Source organism: Dunckerocampus dactyliophorus, chromosome 3 (assembly GCF_027744805.1).
Source record: "Dunckerocampus dactyliophorus isolate RoL2022-P2 chromosome 3, RoL_Ddac_1.1, whole genome shotgun sequence".
NCBI classification, from domain to species: Eukaryota; Metazoa; Chordata; class Actinopteri; order Syngnathiformes; family Syngnathidae; genus Dunckerocampus; species Dunckerocampus dactyliophorus.
Genome location: NC_072821.1, coordinates 15,843,951 through 15,863,324, shown reverse-complemented (window position 1 = coordinate 15,863,324; position 19,374 = coordinate 15,843,951). Strand labels below are relative to the sequence as shown.

General features: G+C 46.3%; 1 protein-coding gene across 2 annotated transcripts; it reads right to left on the bottom strand.

The window, feature by feature from the left end:
* Positions 1–5,996: 5,996 nt before the first annotated feature.
* mibp2 (muscle-specific beta 1 integrin binding protein 2) lies at positions 5,997–8,203 on the bottom strand. 2 transcript variants are annotated; one of them, XM_054769697.1, is made up of 8 exons: positions 7,912–8,203; positions 7,413–7,503; positions 7,190–7,235; positions 6,850–7,033; positions 6,709–6,780; positions 6,533–6,639; positions 6,362–6,452; positions 5,997–6,276 (listed from the first exon to the last, which is right to left on the bottom strand). In XM_054769697.1, the coding sequence occupies exons 1-7, from the start codon at positions 7,935–7,937 to the stop codon at positions 6,367–6,369; spliced, it is 612 nt and encodes a 203-aa protein (XP_054625672.1). In that variant the 5' UTR covers positions 7,938–8,203; the 3' UTR covers positions 5,997–6,276; positions 6,362–6,366. The 2 variants fall into 2 exon arrangements, with proteins under 2 accessions (XP_054625672.1, XP_054625673.1); XM_054769698.1 differs by lacking the exon at positions 7,190–7,235.
* Between the last annotated feature and the right edge of the window lie 11,171 nt (positions 8,204–19,374).

The following is a 19,374-nucleotide window of genomic DNA, read 5'->3' as shown; positions in this document are numbered from 1 at the left end:
TTGGGGGGTTTGGTTCACCTCCGGGGCCGGAAGAGTGTCATTTCAACAACTTCAAAAAATACGATTTCGCAACAGTGGGCACTGAAAAAACGGGCGAAAATCGACCCCTGGGAAATGTTGGGTTTTTTGCCATCTTTGAGTCCTGCCGGGACCCCTGATGAATGTTTGGGGGGTTTGGCCCACCTCCCGGGCTGGAAAAGTGTCATTTCAGCAACTTGAAAAAATGCGATTTCACGACACTGAAAAAACGGGCGAAAATCGACCCCTCGGAATAGTTGGATATTTTGCCATCTTTGAGTCCTGCCGGGACCCCTGATGAATGTTTGGGGGGTTTGGCCCACCTCCCGGGCTGGAAAAGTGTCATTTCAGCAACTTGAAAAAATGCGATTTCACGACACTGAAAAAACGGGCGAAAATCGACCCCTCGGAATAGTTGGATATTTTGCCATCTTTGAGTTCTGCCGGGGCCCCCAATGAATGTCTGGGGGGTGTGGCCCACCTCCCGGGCTGGAAAAGTGTCGTTTCAGCAACTTGAAAAAATGCGAAATCGCGACAGTGCACTGAAAAAACGGGCGAAAATCAAGCCCTCGGAAAAGTATTTTTTTTTGCCTTCTTTGAGTCCTGCCGGTACCCCCAATGAATGTTTGGGGGGTTTGGCCCACCTCCCGGGCCGGAAAAGTTTCGTTTCAGCAACTTGAAAAAATGTGATTTCGCGACAGTGCTGGCACTGAAAAAAACGGGCGAAAATCGACCCTTCGGAAAAAACTACTTAAAAATCAATATGCAATGCAGAGATAACCACTTTAGCTGAGGGAATAACTCATATTCGCCCCAGAATCCTGATCCTTCCAGTTATCCAGCATGCTTTGGAAGGACTACAGTACTGTCTTTCTACAATGTAAGATGACACACCATAACATTGTCAATGAATCCGACGTAGGAAAGTACAGAGCAGTAAGTTTGTTGAATTGTATCTAGCGTAGTGTTATTGCCACTCGGACTTAAAGGGCTGCCCTCAGCTGTACAACAAACAGCACTTGTATGTCTGATCCCACGTCTAGTGTCTTGTTGTGTCTGTATTGTGGCCTATTTTCTCTCCAGAGGCAGACCAATGGAGCATAAACACAGACGCTGCTGGTGAACCGCAGGAGGTGAGAAGTTGTTTTCCCACCAATCCCACAGGTGCAGTGCTCGTGTCCAATGCGCGGCGGCCTCTCGTTGGTCACGTTTTCAAAACAAGTCTGTGAGACAACTCTAGTAGAAAGCTTTTATTGCACAAATGACTGGTTTTGTTGGGTCCTCGCAGACTCTTGTAAAATATATAAATATAGAAGCGACTTGCTAAACAAATAAGTAGGCTTTTAGGAGCAGCATGGGTTTATCAAATGAATGTGTCTCAACATCCCTCAAGTCCTGTCCACATGGAAATTTTTCTTCTTTTTTGGCAGGTTAAAGAAAATTCGTGTCCGCACTGTGCCAGATTAGTAAATAGATGCATCCAGACAGGAACGGATCACTGGGTGAAAACAATGTAATACACAAGGCACATCTACGTGCGGTGCTGTAAACAGACACGCAGACGGAACCACATGAAACACCAAACTATAGAAGAAGAAAGAACACACATGCAAAAATCCGTCATCTCCAAGGCTCATCTAGACTTACGACGAAATGGAATTACTTCTGACAGTCATTTTAGAGTTTGAGACAACAAAATATCAGGAGAATGTCGACTGGGGTGAGTCATGTCAGTCGAAATATTCAAATATTACGTCGACTTGTCGTTAAAACTCACTTCTGATCACATGACGGCGACGGGTTGGTGACATCATGGTTTTCCGAACGAAGCGGGTTGCTTGCCTACACGGAAACGACAAGCCGGCGTTTTCAGATTTTCGGAAAAAAGAAGTAATTTAAAAAAAATCTTATGGCAGTTAACAAACATCATTTTCCTCCATTTGTGCATATTTTTTATTTTGACGCTTGTTTTCATATGGTAATGTAGCAATGAGCGTATTCTCTGAAAGAATAACATTAGCAAATGGTTACATTGGTTAGACTGTGGGCTGCTTTTGGTCAAAAAGTCCAGTGACCATTTTTTTTTTAGTCCACCCCTGAGTTCAACTGTGTTGCCAACTATTGCGCACACAACTATTGTTTCACTCTGCTTTGCACAAATACACGATGTACATTGCTTTTTCCAGCTTCTTTATCTGCTTAGTTCTATTACGCACTGTTTATATTTTACTGTATTGTTCACATGCTGCCTCAAAATTGCCTGTATTTTGGATTATTATTTCATCAATATTTATACTTATAGGCTTGGATTTTTGGGGACATTTGTTGTGGACAGGAAAGAAAGTATTCCGTTGTAGAGGGAAACAAGTAAGTTTCCTCCCTGTGCATAGGAATCTTGGATCTAGCATGAGCAGCTATCTGAAAACTGAACTGAAAACTAAATGTTATTGTATATGACACGATGCGTTGTGTGCGCTGTCTCTTAGGTGTTCTCTGTATGAGTGTACTGAGTGTGAAATTAGCAGCTTGCACCCATCAATTCTGTTCATAAATAATGAAAAATAAATAAATATATCAAATTAACTTAGTTGTCAGTTGTTACATATCAAAGTAGTTCACTGGCTTAAATGTTTTCAGTCGTTAAAGTTAACTTCTTTTTACACTTGCAAGACAGTTGAGAAGGTTCAAATGTGATTTAAAACATTGCTTGCATGTACACTTAAAGGGATAGTTCAGATTTTTTGACATGAAGTTGTATGACATCCCCATCAACGGTGGCTTAACCCCCACTTGGTACCGTGAGCCCAGTTCCTGCTGGATTTCGGTGATGAGAAGCGTAGTTAGTTGCTGGGGCTACTTAAGTAAAGCGCTTGGCTTCTCAAAACAATATACGTTTGAAAGAGTATTATATTTGCATCACAAAAATGCCAGACCTCACACTTCGCCGACCTCTTCATCACATACACGACAATGGACAGCCGACAGCGTGCATTAACACGACATCAGAGAAAGTAAAGCCAAGTGATTTGTGAGGTCTGACTTTTTCGAAGAGGCAGTTTTGTCATGCAAATGTATTACTCTTTCAAACGTATATTGTTTTGAGAAACTAAGCTCTTTGCTTAACTAGCCCCGATAACTAACCAGAACTAAGTTTCTCATCACTGAAACGCGACCAGAACCGGTGTCACGGGACCAAATGGGGGCTAAGTCACTGTTGATGCACTACACTGCTGATGGGGATGTCATACAACTTCATGGCAAAAATTCTGGACTATCCCTTTAAGGTTTTATGACGGTGATTATTTGACACTGGAACATCCATCCATCCATCCATCCATTTTCTATGCTGCTTATCCTCATTAGGGTCGCGGGAGCATGCTGGAGCCTATCCCAGCTGACTTTGGGGAGAGGCAGGGTACACCCTCAGCGGTCGCCAGCCAATCGCAGCATACTGGAACAGATTAATTTAATTCCAGTTAAACAAAACCAAATTGGAAGCGGACCAGTGTACTGGAATGGGTTCTGTTCGACCTTTGTGCTTCCACTGTATATAATGTATTAGAAAGTATAAAAACAGTGCAGTTTGTTGGATCCCTAATGCAGATTCACTAGCTGAGTAGCACACAGAATACAAAAAATAAAAGCACCCAGGCACCTGAGGTGCCAAGACGAGTCAGTTGTTTGCAGTGTCTGACCTGAGGTGAAGATGTGAGAAGTCTGAACTTAGGCAGGATTTATGGTGTTGTTTATATGCTCTATTTGAGTCCACCGCAGTAGACTGTTGCTTCCCCTGCTGCTTGGATCCACTGTGCAGAGGTGAGTAGACAGAGCAGGAGTGTGGCCTCCATATACGCAAACACCATCCAGCAAGATACAGTCCTGGAGGCCTCCTAACCCCAGCGCGGTGGTTGGTGTGGTTTCAGGCAAACTGCAGGGTTTGTTGTTGTCCAGAGACAACAATTATGTCAAAAGATGAAGTCCTCTGTCACCACCAGCACGAGCATCACACAATAACTGAGGACAATGAGTTCACAATAGCCTTCTGCGCTAAAAATATGGATTTAAATTACTTTTCTTTTTTCGCTTACGACATTGCAACATGCTGTGTAAAGTCCGAAAAACCACATACACACACAAGTGGAGGCTGGTCATTTTGGACTGGGTAGTCGTGCAGATGTGGGACCGTGTGAGTCCATTTTTCTTCTCATAGAGTGCAGCCAACACCGGCCGTCGAGTTATGTAAGCACTTATCTCACACATTCAAGTTTACTCTGACCAGCTGGCACCCTTTGTGCACTGACACCCATGTTAAAATGAGCAGACGGGCCTCCGTGGAAAAACTACACAATGTATACTGTAGTGCAGTAAAGCAGTAAAAGAGGAAAACTGTGATTTAACTTCAAAATGATGTTATTTTGTGAACTTGAACCACACAATAAATAGAGAAGCATTTGATGGTTTGTTTTGGAGGAAGCTAAAGTAGGTTGCAGGACATTCCCCTATGAATGGCGCTGTAATGTGATCTCTGACTCACTTGTGCTCGCTCACGCCCCACCAAAATCCATAGAATAACCTTCCACTTGAGCGGCAGCAGACTGTGTGTATTACTTAACTTGGAGTAATAACATCTGTTGTACGGTACATGGCTGCAGGCTCTCATTGCTAGATAAGTTGGCACATAGTCTACCACAGAGGAAGTGGGTGGAGTAATTACTGTACTGGCATATCGTTTGAGCCTGTCATGTAACCACTCAAAAGAAATACAACATAACATAACATAGTCAAAAGGCTGATTTTAATTAAATGAAAAAGATTATTTCTATTATATAGAAGCTGTTGTGGAAAATCATGGCTTCCCGACTCATACAGTATATGGGCTTTGTCACCACAATAAAGCCCTGACCTACTTTCATATAAACTCACTAGCCACTACATTAGGTACACCTGTACACTGTTTGACACTAGGACTGTATTAAACATATGCATCATGATGCATTTTTATATGCTATTCAACCATTTTATTCCAAACTATTAGCAACAGCTCTCGGTTGGATGCAGTGAAGGTCTCCACCACTGACAACCACAACAAACATCCAAAACTGAGCCTTAATTTCATTTCTATTAAGTTTGGATTGTACAGGAGTGGCCAGTGTGGGAGAGTGTAAATATTACACAACATGGTTGAGCAAAAACGATGAAGTGAAGGAAAAGTCACTCCCTCAAAAGGCCGTGACTCACATCACTTCAGACCTCTGCAGATGTTTTTAACCCTCATTTGTCACAGACACAAATACGGTACATCATGTGATTTATAACGCAGTTGCCTAGTTCAAAACGTGTTGCAGAAAAATAACTTCAACACACCCTCCAAGAGTATTATGTACATTATACACACACTGATAAATGATGGAAGAGTGCTTGTCTTTTTTCTGCTTATATACTGTATATATGTATTATTTTTAACTAGGTGTTGGTCTGCTATTGTTCAGACATGCTACTTCTCCACCCTGAGATTCTGGACAGCTTCACCTCATTGCCAGCAGATATAAAATTTGTTTTTGGTTTAAAAAAAAAAAAAAAAAAATGGACTGGCAAACCTTTTAGAAAAACCTAAGATTGACAAACTGTATTCTCTATGATATATGGGGGGGGGGGGGGGGGGGGGGGGGCATACTATACTTTCCCTGCTTGCTGGTTCAAACCATGTAAGTTATTTAAGTCGTCATTATGACGACTGTATGTTTATTTTCAGGGTAACTGGCCCATGTGTCTGAATATAGATAAGGCTCGCACTTCTAATTGGAGGTGACGGGGCTACAAACTCGTGACTCCAGTTATCACCCCCACCACACTAAAGCAGCACGGGGCCTGATAGTGACCATCACAAGCTCAGTGAGTGAGTGCCATTTTTGGAAATGTCCATACAACCATTTCATTGCTGTTGATGGGCGTTTCCCAGTCATCACAACACTACAAGGTTGGCATGAGGATCATTTATTGACATATGCAACCATCCTCTGAATATATCCATCAACTCTCCGTGGAGTGTAGGCTGTATAAAGCAATAAATACGCTTGATATAAAATCATGCCAGCATTTGATGCCGCCGGTTACACATGTACATTTTTTTTCCAATTAAAAAAAAAAAAAAAAAAAAAAATCATAGCAGTCAGCTAAAATGAGCTGCCAGGTAGAAACTTAAGGCGAGCCGGTCATCAAGCAGGCTGAATACATGCTCCTTTTAGCTGATCATGTGACCTGAAACACAAAAAGATAACACATGATGTAACATGTTTACATGAAGGAGAGGCCATTTTTTAATTATAAAAGATTATGCCTTTACCTTTGTTAAAGAGAATGTTGGATATTATTCAGGATGTTCCCATAGACAAAGTTGAACAGTTGCTCCTTTGACTTGGTTCCATCTAGCTGCACTTTAGGAGGGAACACACAACGACGACGTTAGCACAAGTTTAAAAAAGGAAAAGTATGTACAAAAAGAGTGGATACTTACCCACATCAACACCTGTGTCCTCCATGATGTCCTTATGTTTCAAGTACATGGGCCAGACGTGGCCGTCAAAGAGGCCGGGGGGGTCTGGTACCGTGTAGTTCCTTGAGCTGCAATAAACGCCAATGAAACAACAGCAAACTAAACGCTAACTAATAAAGTCATGTAATGGAACTTACCACCTCCTCTTTTTGCATTCTTCATACGGGATGGAAATAAAGTAACGCTGGTTCAGCACGTCGATCAATGGTCTGCAAAGGGAAATATTTATATTTTTTTAGGAGTTAAAAACAGAAATGTAGTAAGAACTAGTAGCTTACTGGTAGGTGTAAAGCAGGAAGCCCTCCACAATGAGGATGTGAGTCTCCTCCTTATGGTCAGACTTCGGGAGAATCTCCCTATCCAGGGTGTTATTGACGCCGTGAGACTTCTCAAACTTCACCGGGTTCTCCAGCCATGCGTAGATGGTGCTCATCATGGCGTCCATGTCCAGAGCAGTAATGACTGGAGACAGACAGGTAGGAAGGAAGGATGGAAGGGGAGGGAGGGAAGAAGCGTGTAGAACAGGCAAATGAGAATGGAGAATGAGAAGGCCATACAAAGCATGCATATCCCAAATGAGACAGACACGCAAACCCTTCCATAAAAACACAGGCTTACCATCATACTGCTTAAAGCCATCTTCAACCGCAATCTGATCTTGGGGCTGAAACATACATTGATAAGATGTACCAAGGTACATAGCACTAGTGCTACATGCTGAATGGAAGGCGCCATGTCTTCTACAAGCTATTATTAATAGCTCACCAACCTGCGCTACTCCTAAGCGATCCTGACCTCAACTAGACAATATCTATTTCAAAGTAAATGCGCAAAACCTCACCTTGAAGAAGTCATCCTGGTGAACCACACAGCAGTTGGGCAAGTTCTTGATTAGGCGGTTGGTGAGGGTGGTTTTCCCTCCATTGGTTACGCTGTATAGAATATACATATGATTAATGAGTAACCAATGATGTAATATTCATCATCACAAAGATTACAGCGTTTAAACAGACTGCACACTGGTATCAATTTATGGACTACAAATTACACATAACCACTATCTCTCGGTCATTATCAGCATGCTGGCCACCAATAGCTTTACCTTACAAAAGGATAAATAATGCACATTTCCCACTCTTAGCATTCCACTTTCTAGGGGGAAAAACCCTTAATGCTAAATATGACAAATGTGAAATAATTTGTCTACACAAAGAGACATCATTACGGATGTCACGAGCGCCCTCCCCACGTGTCACGGCCTCTTACGGCCTAGCATCTGTGCTAACCGGCTAGCTAAGCCGCCCCCGCTCCATTCATTGAATCTAGTTTCGCTCACTCACCCTCCGATGCCGATGATGTACTTCATGTTTTCCACTGGTGATTAGCTCTTTGAAGATAGGAGAAAAAAGGTCGTCGCCAAGTCAAAACGTCAATAAACCGGTGCTCGTTGATCAGACGGAAGAAAGCTTAAAAAGAGAAGGTTTCAGGAAACGTCAACTACTGGAGCCCTCCATGGTACTTGAAGTGAGTGTGTACGGTAAGCGTAGGGACGAGGTGTCGCTCGGGCGCGGTCTTCCACCGAGAGAGGCTCGAGAGCACAGTGACACTTCCACACATACAACATCATGCGACATGATTGGCTATTTAAACACTTTCTAGAGGCTGGCAAAACCCACGGTGACCAATCAGAAACATGTACCACCGCAGACCCCGCCCCTAAAGCGTCGCCTTTACTGCCTCTGGTGCTCCAAGCCTGCGGACGAGAACAAAAAGATAAGAGACATTTATCATTTAAAATTACACGTTCTCTAACATTTCTCACTTTTGTTTGTTAATTGTGAAGTGCCAGGTTATCCTGTCATTACAACTAACCATATATTTTCTTGTCACCAGTGGGCTGGAGCCTACCCCAACTGACTTTGGTCATCATTTTGACACCTACGGGCAAGGCAGAGTGTCCAATTAACTTAACATGTATGTTTAAGGCAGAGTGTCCAATTAACATGTATGTTGTTGGACTGTGAAAGGAGATTGGCGAACCACACAAGCACTGGGAGGACATGCAACCTTCACACAGATTTTCCAACCAAGATTCAAACGTTGATTTCCAGACGGTGAGGCTGACTGCTAAACACTAGTCCACTGTGTGGCCCTATCACTTGACCATTTATTCTCCGTCCCCTGTGAGCAAGCACACCAATGTGCTAAAATGCTTTGAATGTGTTATATGTCTTATAGAGATACTGCATGTACAGTAACAGACAGTCGTGTGAAAAAATTAGGACGCCCCATTGTGTAACTCTTCTACTCCTGAACGGCTTCACACAAAAGAGTGAAAATTTGGCAAAAGACTACCCCTTCTGTGTTTCCTGTGCCATTATTTTTCTGACAATACACCACATAGTGGTGCTGTTATTAAACTCCAAAGTTTTACTCCACAAGTCGGACTGACTTGACATTTCTCAAACAATTCAATGCACTCTATAAAACACCCACTGTAACGTTAGGGTGATTAGCTGAATCACTATGACACCTGGTGCACACCTTTGGGGGATTGACGAGCACGTCTGAAAAAATCTGAGCAAGATTGGTTGAAAATCATGACCGCCATCAAGCAAAATGTCTTGTCAAATGATTACAAAACATTGAGGATAATGTTATTACATGTATGTTAACATTTCTTCACAGCCAGGACAGACATACGTGTAGTAAAAACTGAACATGTAATTTGCGTAAAACCAACTGTCCTTCACACAAAGCAGGCGTCTCATATTAAGGGTTGTGTTTTTCGTCTTTTTTATTAAATTAAATTCATCGCCTCAGCCATATTGTACTGAGCTGTATAACTGCAAGTATTAGCTACCGCAAATGTTTGACTGATGGACTGCATTTCGGTTGCCGGTTGATCACTTCACCTTTTCCTGCATGTGTAGGTGTTTTATGTGGGTTGTAGCTTGCATTCTCTGAGCAGAAAGAGGGCGGGATGTACTACTTTGAATGTTAGCGGCCTCATTGCAGTACCCAACCATGCCAGACAGCACCTTTAAGTCAAATAATGGAACTCTTTGGCCTGTAGTCACATGCTATTGTGACATTTTAAAGACTGAATTGACAATCTGACCAAAGTAGGAAGCAATAAAAAAGGAAACCGCCACTTCTGGAAGCAAACCATATAATTTGATTATGCGCTTTATTACAAACATCTTCAAACATTTTGGATATGCCATTTTAAGACATATCTTAAGGACACTTCTTCAGTTGAGGATAAAAGTACAATGTCGATCGAGACAATAATTAGCCACAGCATAACAGAATATTGTCTGCACTTTAACCTGACAAATGCATAAAACAAAATCCACACAGCCAGTATAACGCTGACACCAAACACGTGCTGCTGTGACATGTGATCTCACAACCTTGAGCATATTTGGTCAAAAATGCCTCAGAATCAATGGAGTCTTTTGCTTTGACACAAACAACAGAGGTTGTAAATTGTATTGTGGTCATTAGAGTGCTGAAAATGGGGATCTTAATTTATTATAGATGAATTATTCCTGAAAGTTTCAAGAACATTTTAACAGGTAGAGTAATCTACAGTAGATGTGGACAATAGAGCAAGGATGGGAAAGTATATAAAGTAGTACATACAGTTGTGGTCAGAAGTTTTCATTCACTTTTCATGGGCATGAATCTTATTTGGGCATTTTCCCAGAGTGGAATGATTACACATTATAGCAGTACTTTCAATTAATTAAGAATTGGATCCACACGTTTGAACTTATATTGGGTTTTCTATCATTTACGCAGGAACCACCCAGGCTCAAAATTATTGAAGACGCATGTTGTGTAACTTTTCAACCCTGCAAAATGATGCTGAAAATACATCATTAAAATCCATCCATCCATCCATTTTCTATACCGCTTCATCCTCATTAGGGTCGCGGGTGTCAGGATTGTGTGCTGCGGTACTGCCTTCTACTGTTTCTCTGTTGCAGCACACTCCTGAGCACCCTGATGAGCTGATCATCTTCACCTGTGCCTGATTAGTTGTGCTATTTAAGCTGTGTGCAATGCTAGGTTCAGTGCCAGATTGTCCCTTTGCTACACCCTGTTCAGCTCCTTCCGGCTTGTCCTTGTGCATTGTGTTTTGGCTTTCTGACCCTCGCTCGGCTTCCCTGTAAGTACCTACCTGCCTGCTTGACGTCTTCAGCAGTAGCTGTATTTTTGGTACTTTCTGCTAGTTTTTTGTTAGCAGCTCTTTTCGTTACTTGTCCGTATTTTTCCCTGCTCAGCTCACCTTGCAAGCAGTGTTTTTTGTTACTATTTCCCGCGACTAGGTCCGGATGTATTTTTGTTGTACTTTGTTTCTTGTGTTGTTTTTGGTACCCTTTTGTTGTCCATTTTTGTATTAAAGACTTTTTCTGTTTCACTTATCCGACTCTGCATTTTTGGATTCCTGTCTCACGGCCTTGGCCGTTCATAACAGAACAATCTGGCCAAACATGGAATCCGCAGAGTTCGCACATATCAAGGCCGCATTATCCCAACAAGGTGCGCTTGTCGGCAGCCATGAGCAATCCCTCCGGGGAGTTATGGAGTCCCTGGCTGCCCTCGCCACTAGCATTAGTGCTATTGAGCAGCATCTGGGACTTGGCGCTCACCCAGGACAGTCGGAGGGTGCAGCTCCCTCATCAGAGGTTGTTCGAATCGCACCTGCTGCCAGCAGCAGTAATAGTCGTGAGCCTAGCCTCCCACCCCCCCCACGCTTTTCGGGGGAATCTATGGATTGCAGACAATTTTTACACCAGTGTACCCTGATTTTTGACCAACAACCCAGCACTTACTATTCCGACCAGGCCAAGATAGCGTTTATTTTTTTTTTTTTTTTTTTTTTTTTTTTTTTTTTTTTTTTTTTTTTCCCCCTGTCCTGTCCAGCCTTTAAAGCAGATAGAATTGTATACCTAAATGCCGTCAAGTGCTCAACAGATTTACTCTGCCAGAGAGAAGTGTGATATACACTTCCCCTGTCATACAAAATTTATTCGACCTTGATGCTTGTTATAAAGCAAATTTGGAGCGCCCGGACCGGAGCAGGAGGGGACAGAGAAGAAGAGAAAAGGAAACGGGGGGGGGGGGGGGGACAAAAACAAAAAAAAGAGAGACAAGAGACAAGGACAACAGCAGCAACAACAACAATTGTGACAGAACAACAGAAACATACCGAACGACATCAGCAAATAAATGTCCGTGACAACTATAAAGACGAACAAGGATAAAGGACAAATCAATATCAACAACCACAATGACAAAGCTGTCAATGACAATCAGACATAATAGCAGTCATGAAATGATGACCTATGACAGTGATCACAATGACAATACTGCATTGAAACAGTCGCACACAATAGCAGTCATGAAATGATGAATTATGATAGTGATCACCATGATAATACCGCATTGAAACAGTCACACATAACTGTAGTAATGAAATGATTATCCATGATAGTGAATAGAATCAAAGTTACTGTAATGCACATCATTGTAAAAAAAAAAAAAAATACATATACACACATATATACATACATACACATACATAAATACATATATACATATATATATATATATATATATATATATATATACACATATATACCGCACATACACACATATATATATATAGTCATACTGCTGAAATCACCGTCGCTGTAATAAAACCAACAACATAATAACACCCTGGATAACTCAGTGAGTAATGTGGGGAAGTACGTATGTACTGTGAGTGTGCATATGTACAGGTATCTCTGTATGTAAGGAAGACTTCATATATATATAAAGGTGCAGGAATGTGTGGGCGTGTGATTGTCACTGAGAGTGCATGAAAGGAAAGGGGCCGCCTTCCACCTCCCAGAGAGCCCCGCCCCAAATAGCAAGGCCGGGCCCCGGCCGCCAGAAGGCCACCAGGCCCATAGGGGCAGGCAGCACAAAGAACAGTGCCCCAAGAGCCAGCCCAGAGAGCCCCCCCCCCCCGGGAAGACCAGTAAGGGGCCGAAGAGAGGTAATCCCAGCCAAGGACAGGGCGCCAGCGGGCCGGAGGACTGCCAACCCCCGAGACCAGCGAGAGATCACACCCCACAAAGGCAGACGGGTACCGGGGGCCACAAACCGGCAGGCCCAGAGACGCCTCCACAGCCGGAAAGAAGCCCGCCCGCGCCGGAAGCGCCAATTCTCCCCCACCGCCACCCCCACCCCCAGGGAGCGGAGCCCGGCCCGCCCCGGGCCAACCCCCGCCCGACCCCCGACACAGGGCCGCCCCGCCAAGGGATGCAGGAGGCACACCCTCCACCCACCCGGCGGAGGCACGGGCGGCAGAGATGTATCGCCCAGCACCTGACCCCACGGAGCAAACCCCTGTATGCCCCCCCCAAATAAATAACTAAAATAAATAAATAAATAAAAATACACACACGCACGCACATACACACTCCTACGCACCCACACACACGCACATAAACGCTCCTACGCACAAACACACCCCTATGCGCACGCTCATACACACTCTTACTTACTCAAGCGCGCACACACACACACACACACACACACACACACACACACACACACACACACACACACACACAGTGGTCGACTGCCCGACACCCGGAAGCCCCACCCTATCCCCCGTTGGTAACCCAAGGAGCAGCGGAGCCGGGGACCCCGGGGTCCCAGACATACGATTCAGAACCCAGGGGCGGAGAGCGCAGACTGCCGGGGAGCAGGAAGACACCCGGCCACACCCCCCCAGCGGTAGGACGCCGCCAGCGAGGCAGACAGGGGAGTCAGCGAGGAGGAGAGCGGGAAACCGAGCAGGCAGGCGGGAAAACGGGCGAGCAGCCAGGCGAACCACCACACAGCGCCAACCGAGACCCGCGGGCCAGCAAACCCCGAAGAGAGAGCGGGAGCACCACACCCCAAGCCGCAGGGAGGCCAAGCACCAGCGCCGAGAAGGCGAGACCAGCAGCCGACCAGCCGACGGCCCCCACATACCACCAGAAGCCAGACCAGCCACATGCCACCAGAGCCGACAGCGCACCACCCGCGCACCGGAGCCCCACCCCCGACAAGCCCACAGACAGACCGGGGGAGGCGAGGACACAGACAGCGGCCCGGCAGCGCACAAAGCGCAACGGCGACAGACGCCCAAGCGCCCGGCAGAGCACGACCCCCCCCAGCGAGCCCGGCCCCAGGGCACCCGCCCCCCCACCCCCACCCCGCCACCCAGGCCCACAGTACCCGCAAGCATGACCAAGCCCCAACCCACCAGCTGGCCCGGCGCCCCAGCAGCCGCCACAGCGCAGCAACCACCGGCCGCCGCGACAGCACACGGGCCACCCGAAGCACCAGCACCGCCCCCCGGAGACCGCCGAACCCGCCCCAAGAGCGCAGAGGCGCCCGCGGCACGTGTCAGTCCAGGGGGGGCACCGCAAGCCGCCCCCCCCGGCGCAAGCCCCGGCATCAACAGGCCCCAGAGGGCCACCCCAGGGAAGGGCAGGCGAACCAGACAAGGGCACCCCACAGGCCAGGCCGCCCCGGGCGAGCCACCGCGACGGCCAGGCCCCCGGCCACACCGCCGACCCTGGCGGGCAGACGCCGAGGTGCACGAGGCACCCCAATCCAGCCCGCCCCACCCGTGTATGTGATAAGGTGTGATAGTGTCTATGATGCAATTAAAAAAAATAAATAAATAAATAAAATAAAATAAAAGAGGATGGTGTATCTGTGTGCATGTATATGGAGTGTATGTGGATGATAGCTAATGATGCAATTAAAATCGGGGGACAGCTGCCGCTCGGAGGGCCCCTCACCTGGCCAGCCCCCCCAAACCCTAAGTGTCTACTCTGCGATTAAAATTGGGGGGCAACAGGTCAGTGGCACAGCAGGAGCAAAGGAGCCCCGCAAGGCAGCTCCCCTCCCCAATCACGCCCGACCGTAGGCCACCCCCCAATGTCCTATATATATGTGAGGTGGTGCAGTGGCACAGGAAGGACGGGGGCCCCACACCCCAACGCCACCCAAACCGAGCAGGGGGGGGACCAAGGACACATGACCGACCGGCCGCCCACCACAGCCCAGGCTCGGGCGTGCCGCAGGACACACCACAGGCCCTACCCGGCCCGCCAGGATGCCCAGTCCGGCCCACCCAACCCCCCAGAGGCGATACCCCCAGTGCCCCCCAACACCGGAGCCCCACCGGAGGTAGCGTTCACAGCGCCACCCCCAAACCGCCAAACACCACGGACAAGCCACACGCCCCCAAGGCAGATCCGACCGCCACCAGGACAGCGGGAGCCGCGCCCACGCGCCCCCCGCATACCACCACGGCCGGCAAGGGAGCAACACCACGACGACCACAAGAGCACCGGACCCCACATAGAGCGGAGCACGGCCGCACCCACGAAGCACGCAGGCCAGAGGCGCCAGGGAGGGACAGAGAAGCAAGCACCGCACGACCGGGCCCGCGAGAGGAGCGGCCCCCGCCCGGCGCCCAAGCAGATGCCCCCGCCCGCCCCGCCCACCGCCACGCCACAGACCGGCCACCGCCCCACCCCCCGCCCATCCACCAACACGCCAAGGGGGAAACCCCGGAGGGAGGGAGACAACCGCCGGCCCGGAAGCAAGGACCAGCCCGACACCAGCAGGCAGCAGGGACCGCCCGCCAGCCCCCCGCCAGCCCGACCCCCAAGCCCCCGGCCAAAGCCACCCCCCGACCGCCCCACCCCGGAGCAAGCATCCTCCCGCCGATCCCGGGAAGCACCACGCAGATGGACACCACGCCGCCCGCCCCACCGCGCAACCCGCCCACGGCCCCCACACGCCCCACCCACCGAGCCACAGCGGCCCCGTCCCTGAGGGGAGAAAGCAAGGGATCCCCCCCACCCCAGCACCACGCACCCCCCACCCCGAGCCCAAACCGCACATCCGCGACCCCCACCTCCGCGCCCCCCGTCACCCGGGGGACAGCCACAGGCGCCGGAGGATAACAGGCAGCTCCCACCTATCACACATACACCACACACATAAATCAGCGAAATAAAATAAAATAAAATAATTTTTAAAAAAAATAAAATAAAAATAAATAAATAAAAAGGGGCAACCCAAACCACCCTCCCACCCAGGGGAGATGGCTCCGCGGGGGCAGCCGGGCTCAGGCACCCGCGCCCCCACCAGGGGGAGAGGCCGGCCCCCACACCCCACACCGGACGGCCCCACGCGGCAGCCGAGCAGGAGGGCCCAGGGCAGTCCCCGCCCCACCCCCAGAGGCAGAGGAGGCGAGGGAGAGCCAGCGCCACCAGCCGCACACGGGCCCCCCCAGCAGCAGTAGGCGCCCGGCACCAGCAGGATGCAGCACCCCATCCACCCACCACCCCGGAGGCCAACCAACGCCGCCCCCTGGGCGACCCCCCCGACCCCGCCCCCGCCCCATCACCCAACCCGGACCCCTCCCCACCCCCACCCACCTGCCCCCCCAGGCAGGCAGCCCAGCAAAGAAGACCCGGGACACCAAGCCCGCCACCGCCCGCCCCCGAGGTACCAGGCCCACCCAGCGACCAGGACCACACCCCACGCCAGATGAACGAGACCCCCAGGGGCAGAGACAGATGCCCTCACCCCCCTGAGAGTCAGGTCAGGGAATTAATTATTGGTGCCCATATAGACTGAAATTCTGACATTTGTTCTTTAGATTCAGCAGACATTCTCTCCATAGCTATATGATCTAACAAAAGATTTTTGTAAAGAGCTATGTTCAGTTTCTTCCTTGATTTCCAATTGATGAGAATGGTTTTCTTGGCGATGCTTAATGCAGTGATGAGAAGCTGTGTTTGATTTGTTTCTACATCAATTGTGGAGAGATCGCCCAGCAGGCATAGTAAAGGAGAGGTAGGAATGGAGAACCCAAGTGCCAAAGATAGGTACTCACACACTCCGTGCCAAAAATTTTTAATGGGAGCACAGGTCCACATGGAGTGTAAGTAGTCATCTATTCTATGGTCTGAGCAGTGTGTACAGATGTTAGAGTCAGTTAAGCCCATTCTAAACATTCTATGTCCTGTGTAGTGTACTCTATGAAGGATTTTAAACTGAATCAGCTGTAGGTTGGGATTATTGATTAACCGGGAAGCATTAAGACATATTTGCTTCCAAAATTCAGGGTCACAGCTTGTAGATAAATCTGAGCTCCATTTGGAGATTGGTACTCCAATTGTGTTGTCATTTTTTGAAAGTAGAATATATAATTTAGATAATGTTTTAGGGGCAGATATTTTTAAAAATTGGTCAATAGTGGTATTGCTTTCCCATGATATGGTCCTGAAACTTGCTTTAATTATGGATTTAATTTGTATGTATTCAATAAATTTGTTATGATTTATTCCATACTGTGTAACAAGGTCGTTAAATGAGATAAAGTTGTTTCCTATAATTATATTTTTCATACAACTTATTCCTTTTTCGTGCCATGTTGGGAAATTTAATGGTTTCTTTTTAAGCAAGATGTCAGGATTATTCCAAACGGGAGTGTATTGGCAAGGAGTGAGCGAGCATTTTGTTATTTTTAAAAATTCCCACCAAGCTGTCAGAGTGTTGCTTATATTTATACTTTTAAAACAATTATTTTTTCGGAGGATTTGGCTAATGAAGGGCAGGTTACAAATTGGGATTTCGTGGCTAAGTGATTGTTCTATGTCTAGCCATAAATAATCCAATGGGTTAGGGTTGATCCATTTTAAGATATACTGTAACCTGTTTGCAAGGAAGTAGTTGGAGAAGTTTGGGAGTTCTAAGCCCCCATATTCTTTAGATTTTTGTAATGTTTTGAGACTTATTCGTGCTGGCTTATTTTTCCAAAGAAATTTATTTATATATGAGTCTAATGACTTGAACCAAATTATAGATGGTTTAGTGGGGATCATGGAAAATAGATAATTAACCTTGGGTAAAATCATCATTTTCACGGTGGATACTCTGCCTGTAAGTGAGATGGGCAAGGTTCTCCAACGTGCAAGATCATCTTCTATTGACTTCAATAGTGGAGTATAATTCAAGCGGATCAGGTCTGACAGGTTGGAGGAAATGTTAATACCCAAATACTTAATGTTCCCTGAACACAGTGGTATAGAGGGGGTGCTCTGGAAACCAAAGTTAATGGGCAGTACTGTGGATTTAGACCAGTTAATGGAGTAATCTGAGAAGGTGCTATAATTGTTAATGAGTGAGATAGATTCGTGAAGTGAAGAATGTGAATTATCCAGGAAGAGTAATACATCATCAGCATAAAGGCTTATCTTATGATGAACATTTGTGGTGTGGATCCCTTTAATATTTATATGTTGTCGAATTGCAGCTGCAAGAGGTTCGATAAAGATAGCAAATAGTGAGGGAGAGAGTGGACACCCTTGCCTAGTACCTCTTTGTAAAGTAAATTCTGGAGAGATGTGATTGTTGGTCCGAACAGAGGCCTTCGGGGTGTTGTATAGTATTTTAATCCATGTTCTGAATGAGTCTCCAAAGCCAAATTTATGTAGTGTTGCAAAGAGAAATTTCCAGTTTACTCTGTCAAATGCTTTTTCAGCATCCAATGAGACAATTGTGGTTTCTAAATTATGGATGATAGAGTAATCAATCAGATTGATTAGACGGCGTACATTGCTAGTTGAGTTTCTCCCCTTAATAAATCCTGATTGATCAGGGTGTATTATATGAGGGGTAACTTTTTCCAGCCTTATAGCTAACGCTTTGCATATTATTTTAAGATCTGCATTAATCAGTGAAATTGGACGATAACTGGAAGGTAGTGTTGGGTCCTTATCCGGTTTCAGCAGGAGACTGATTGTAGCTGAGTTCATGGTTGGAGGCAAGCATGAACTGTCTTTAATTTCCAAAACCATTCTAAGAAATATTGGAGATAGTAATGGCCAGAATGTTTTATAAAACTCGGCAGGGAAACCGTCAGGTCCTGGTGCTTTATTATTCGGCAACCGGTGTAGAGCGTTATGGAGTTCTATTAATGAAATGGGTACATCTAAGTTGGTCACCTGTTCGTCATTTAATTTTGGTAATTCTATGTTGTTGAGAAATGTTTTGATATCTGGGAGAGATGGTTTAATCTGAGGTGTATATAGATTTTTATAAAAGCTCCTAAAGACAGAATTAATTTCTTCCGGGAGGTGAGTGATGTGACCTCCTGAGTTTCTAATGGAGGAGATAGAGCTTTTTTCTTTATTGACTTTTAGCTGGTTAGCTAAGTATTTTCCGTGTTTATTGCCATGCTCAAACTTTTCCAAACGTAGTCTCTGCAGTTGGAACTGAATTTTCTTGTCAGTAATTTCTTTTAAGTCTAGTTTCAGTTTCCTTAGGTTACTTAGGATATGCTCATCCTTTGAGTCAGCATGAGCGGTTTCGAGGAGTTGGATTTTTTTCTCCAACTCTGATTCTAGTAATCTCTCTTTCTTTTTCTTATATGATGAATATGAAATGGTTTTTCCGCGCATTACTGCTTTTGCTGCCTCCCACAGAATACTAGCCGAAACACCGGGTTGGTCATTGAAGTCTAAAAACATTGTCCACTCTCTTTCAAAGTATTTTAGGAAGTCTGAGTCTTTTAGTAATGATGTATTTAATCTCCAGCATCTAGTAGGAGTGCTCATTGTTTGGTTAGTGAGAAAAAGAGAGACTGGGGCGTGGTCACTAATGGTGATAGGGTGTATGTGAATGTTTGAGATGTCTGATATGACTGAGTTGCTTGTCAAAAA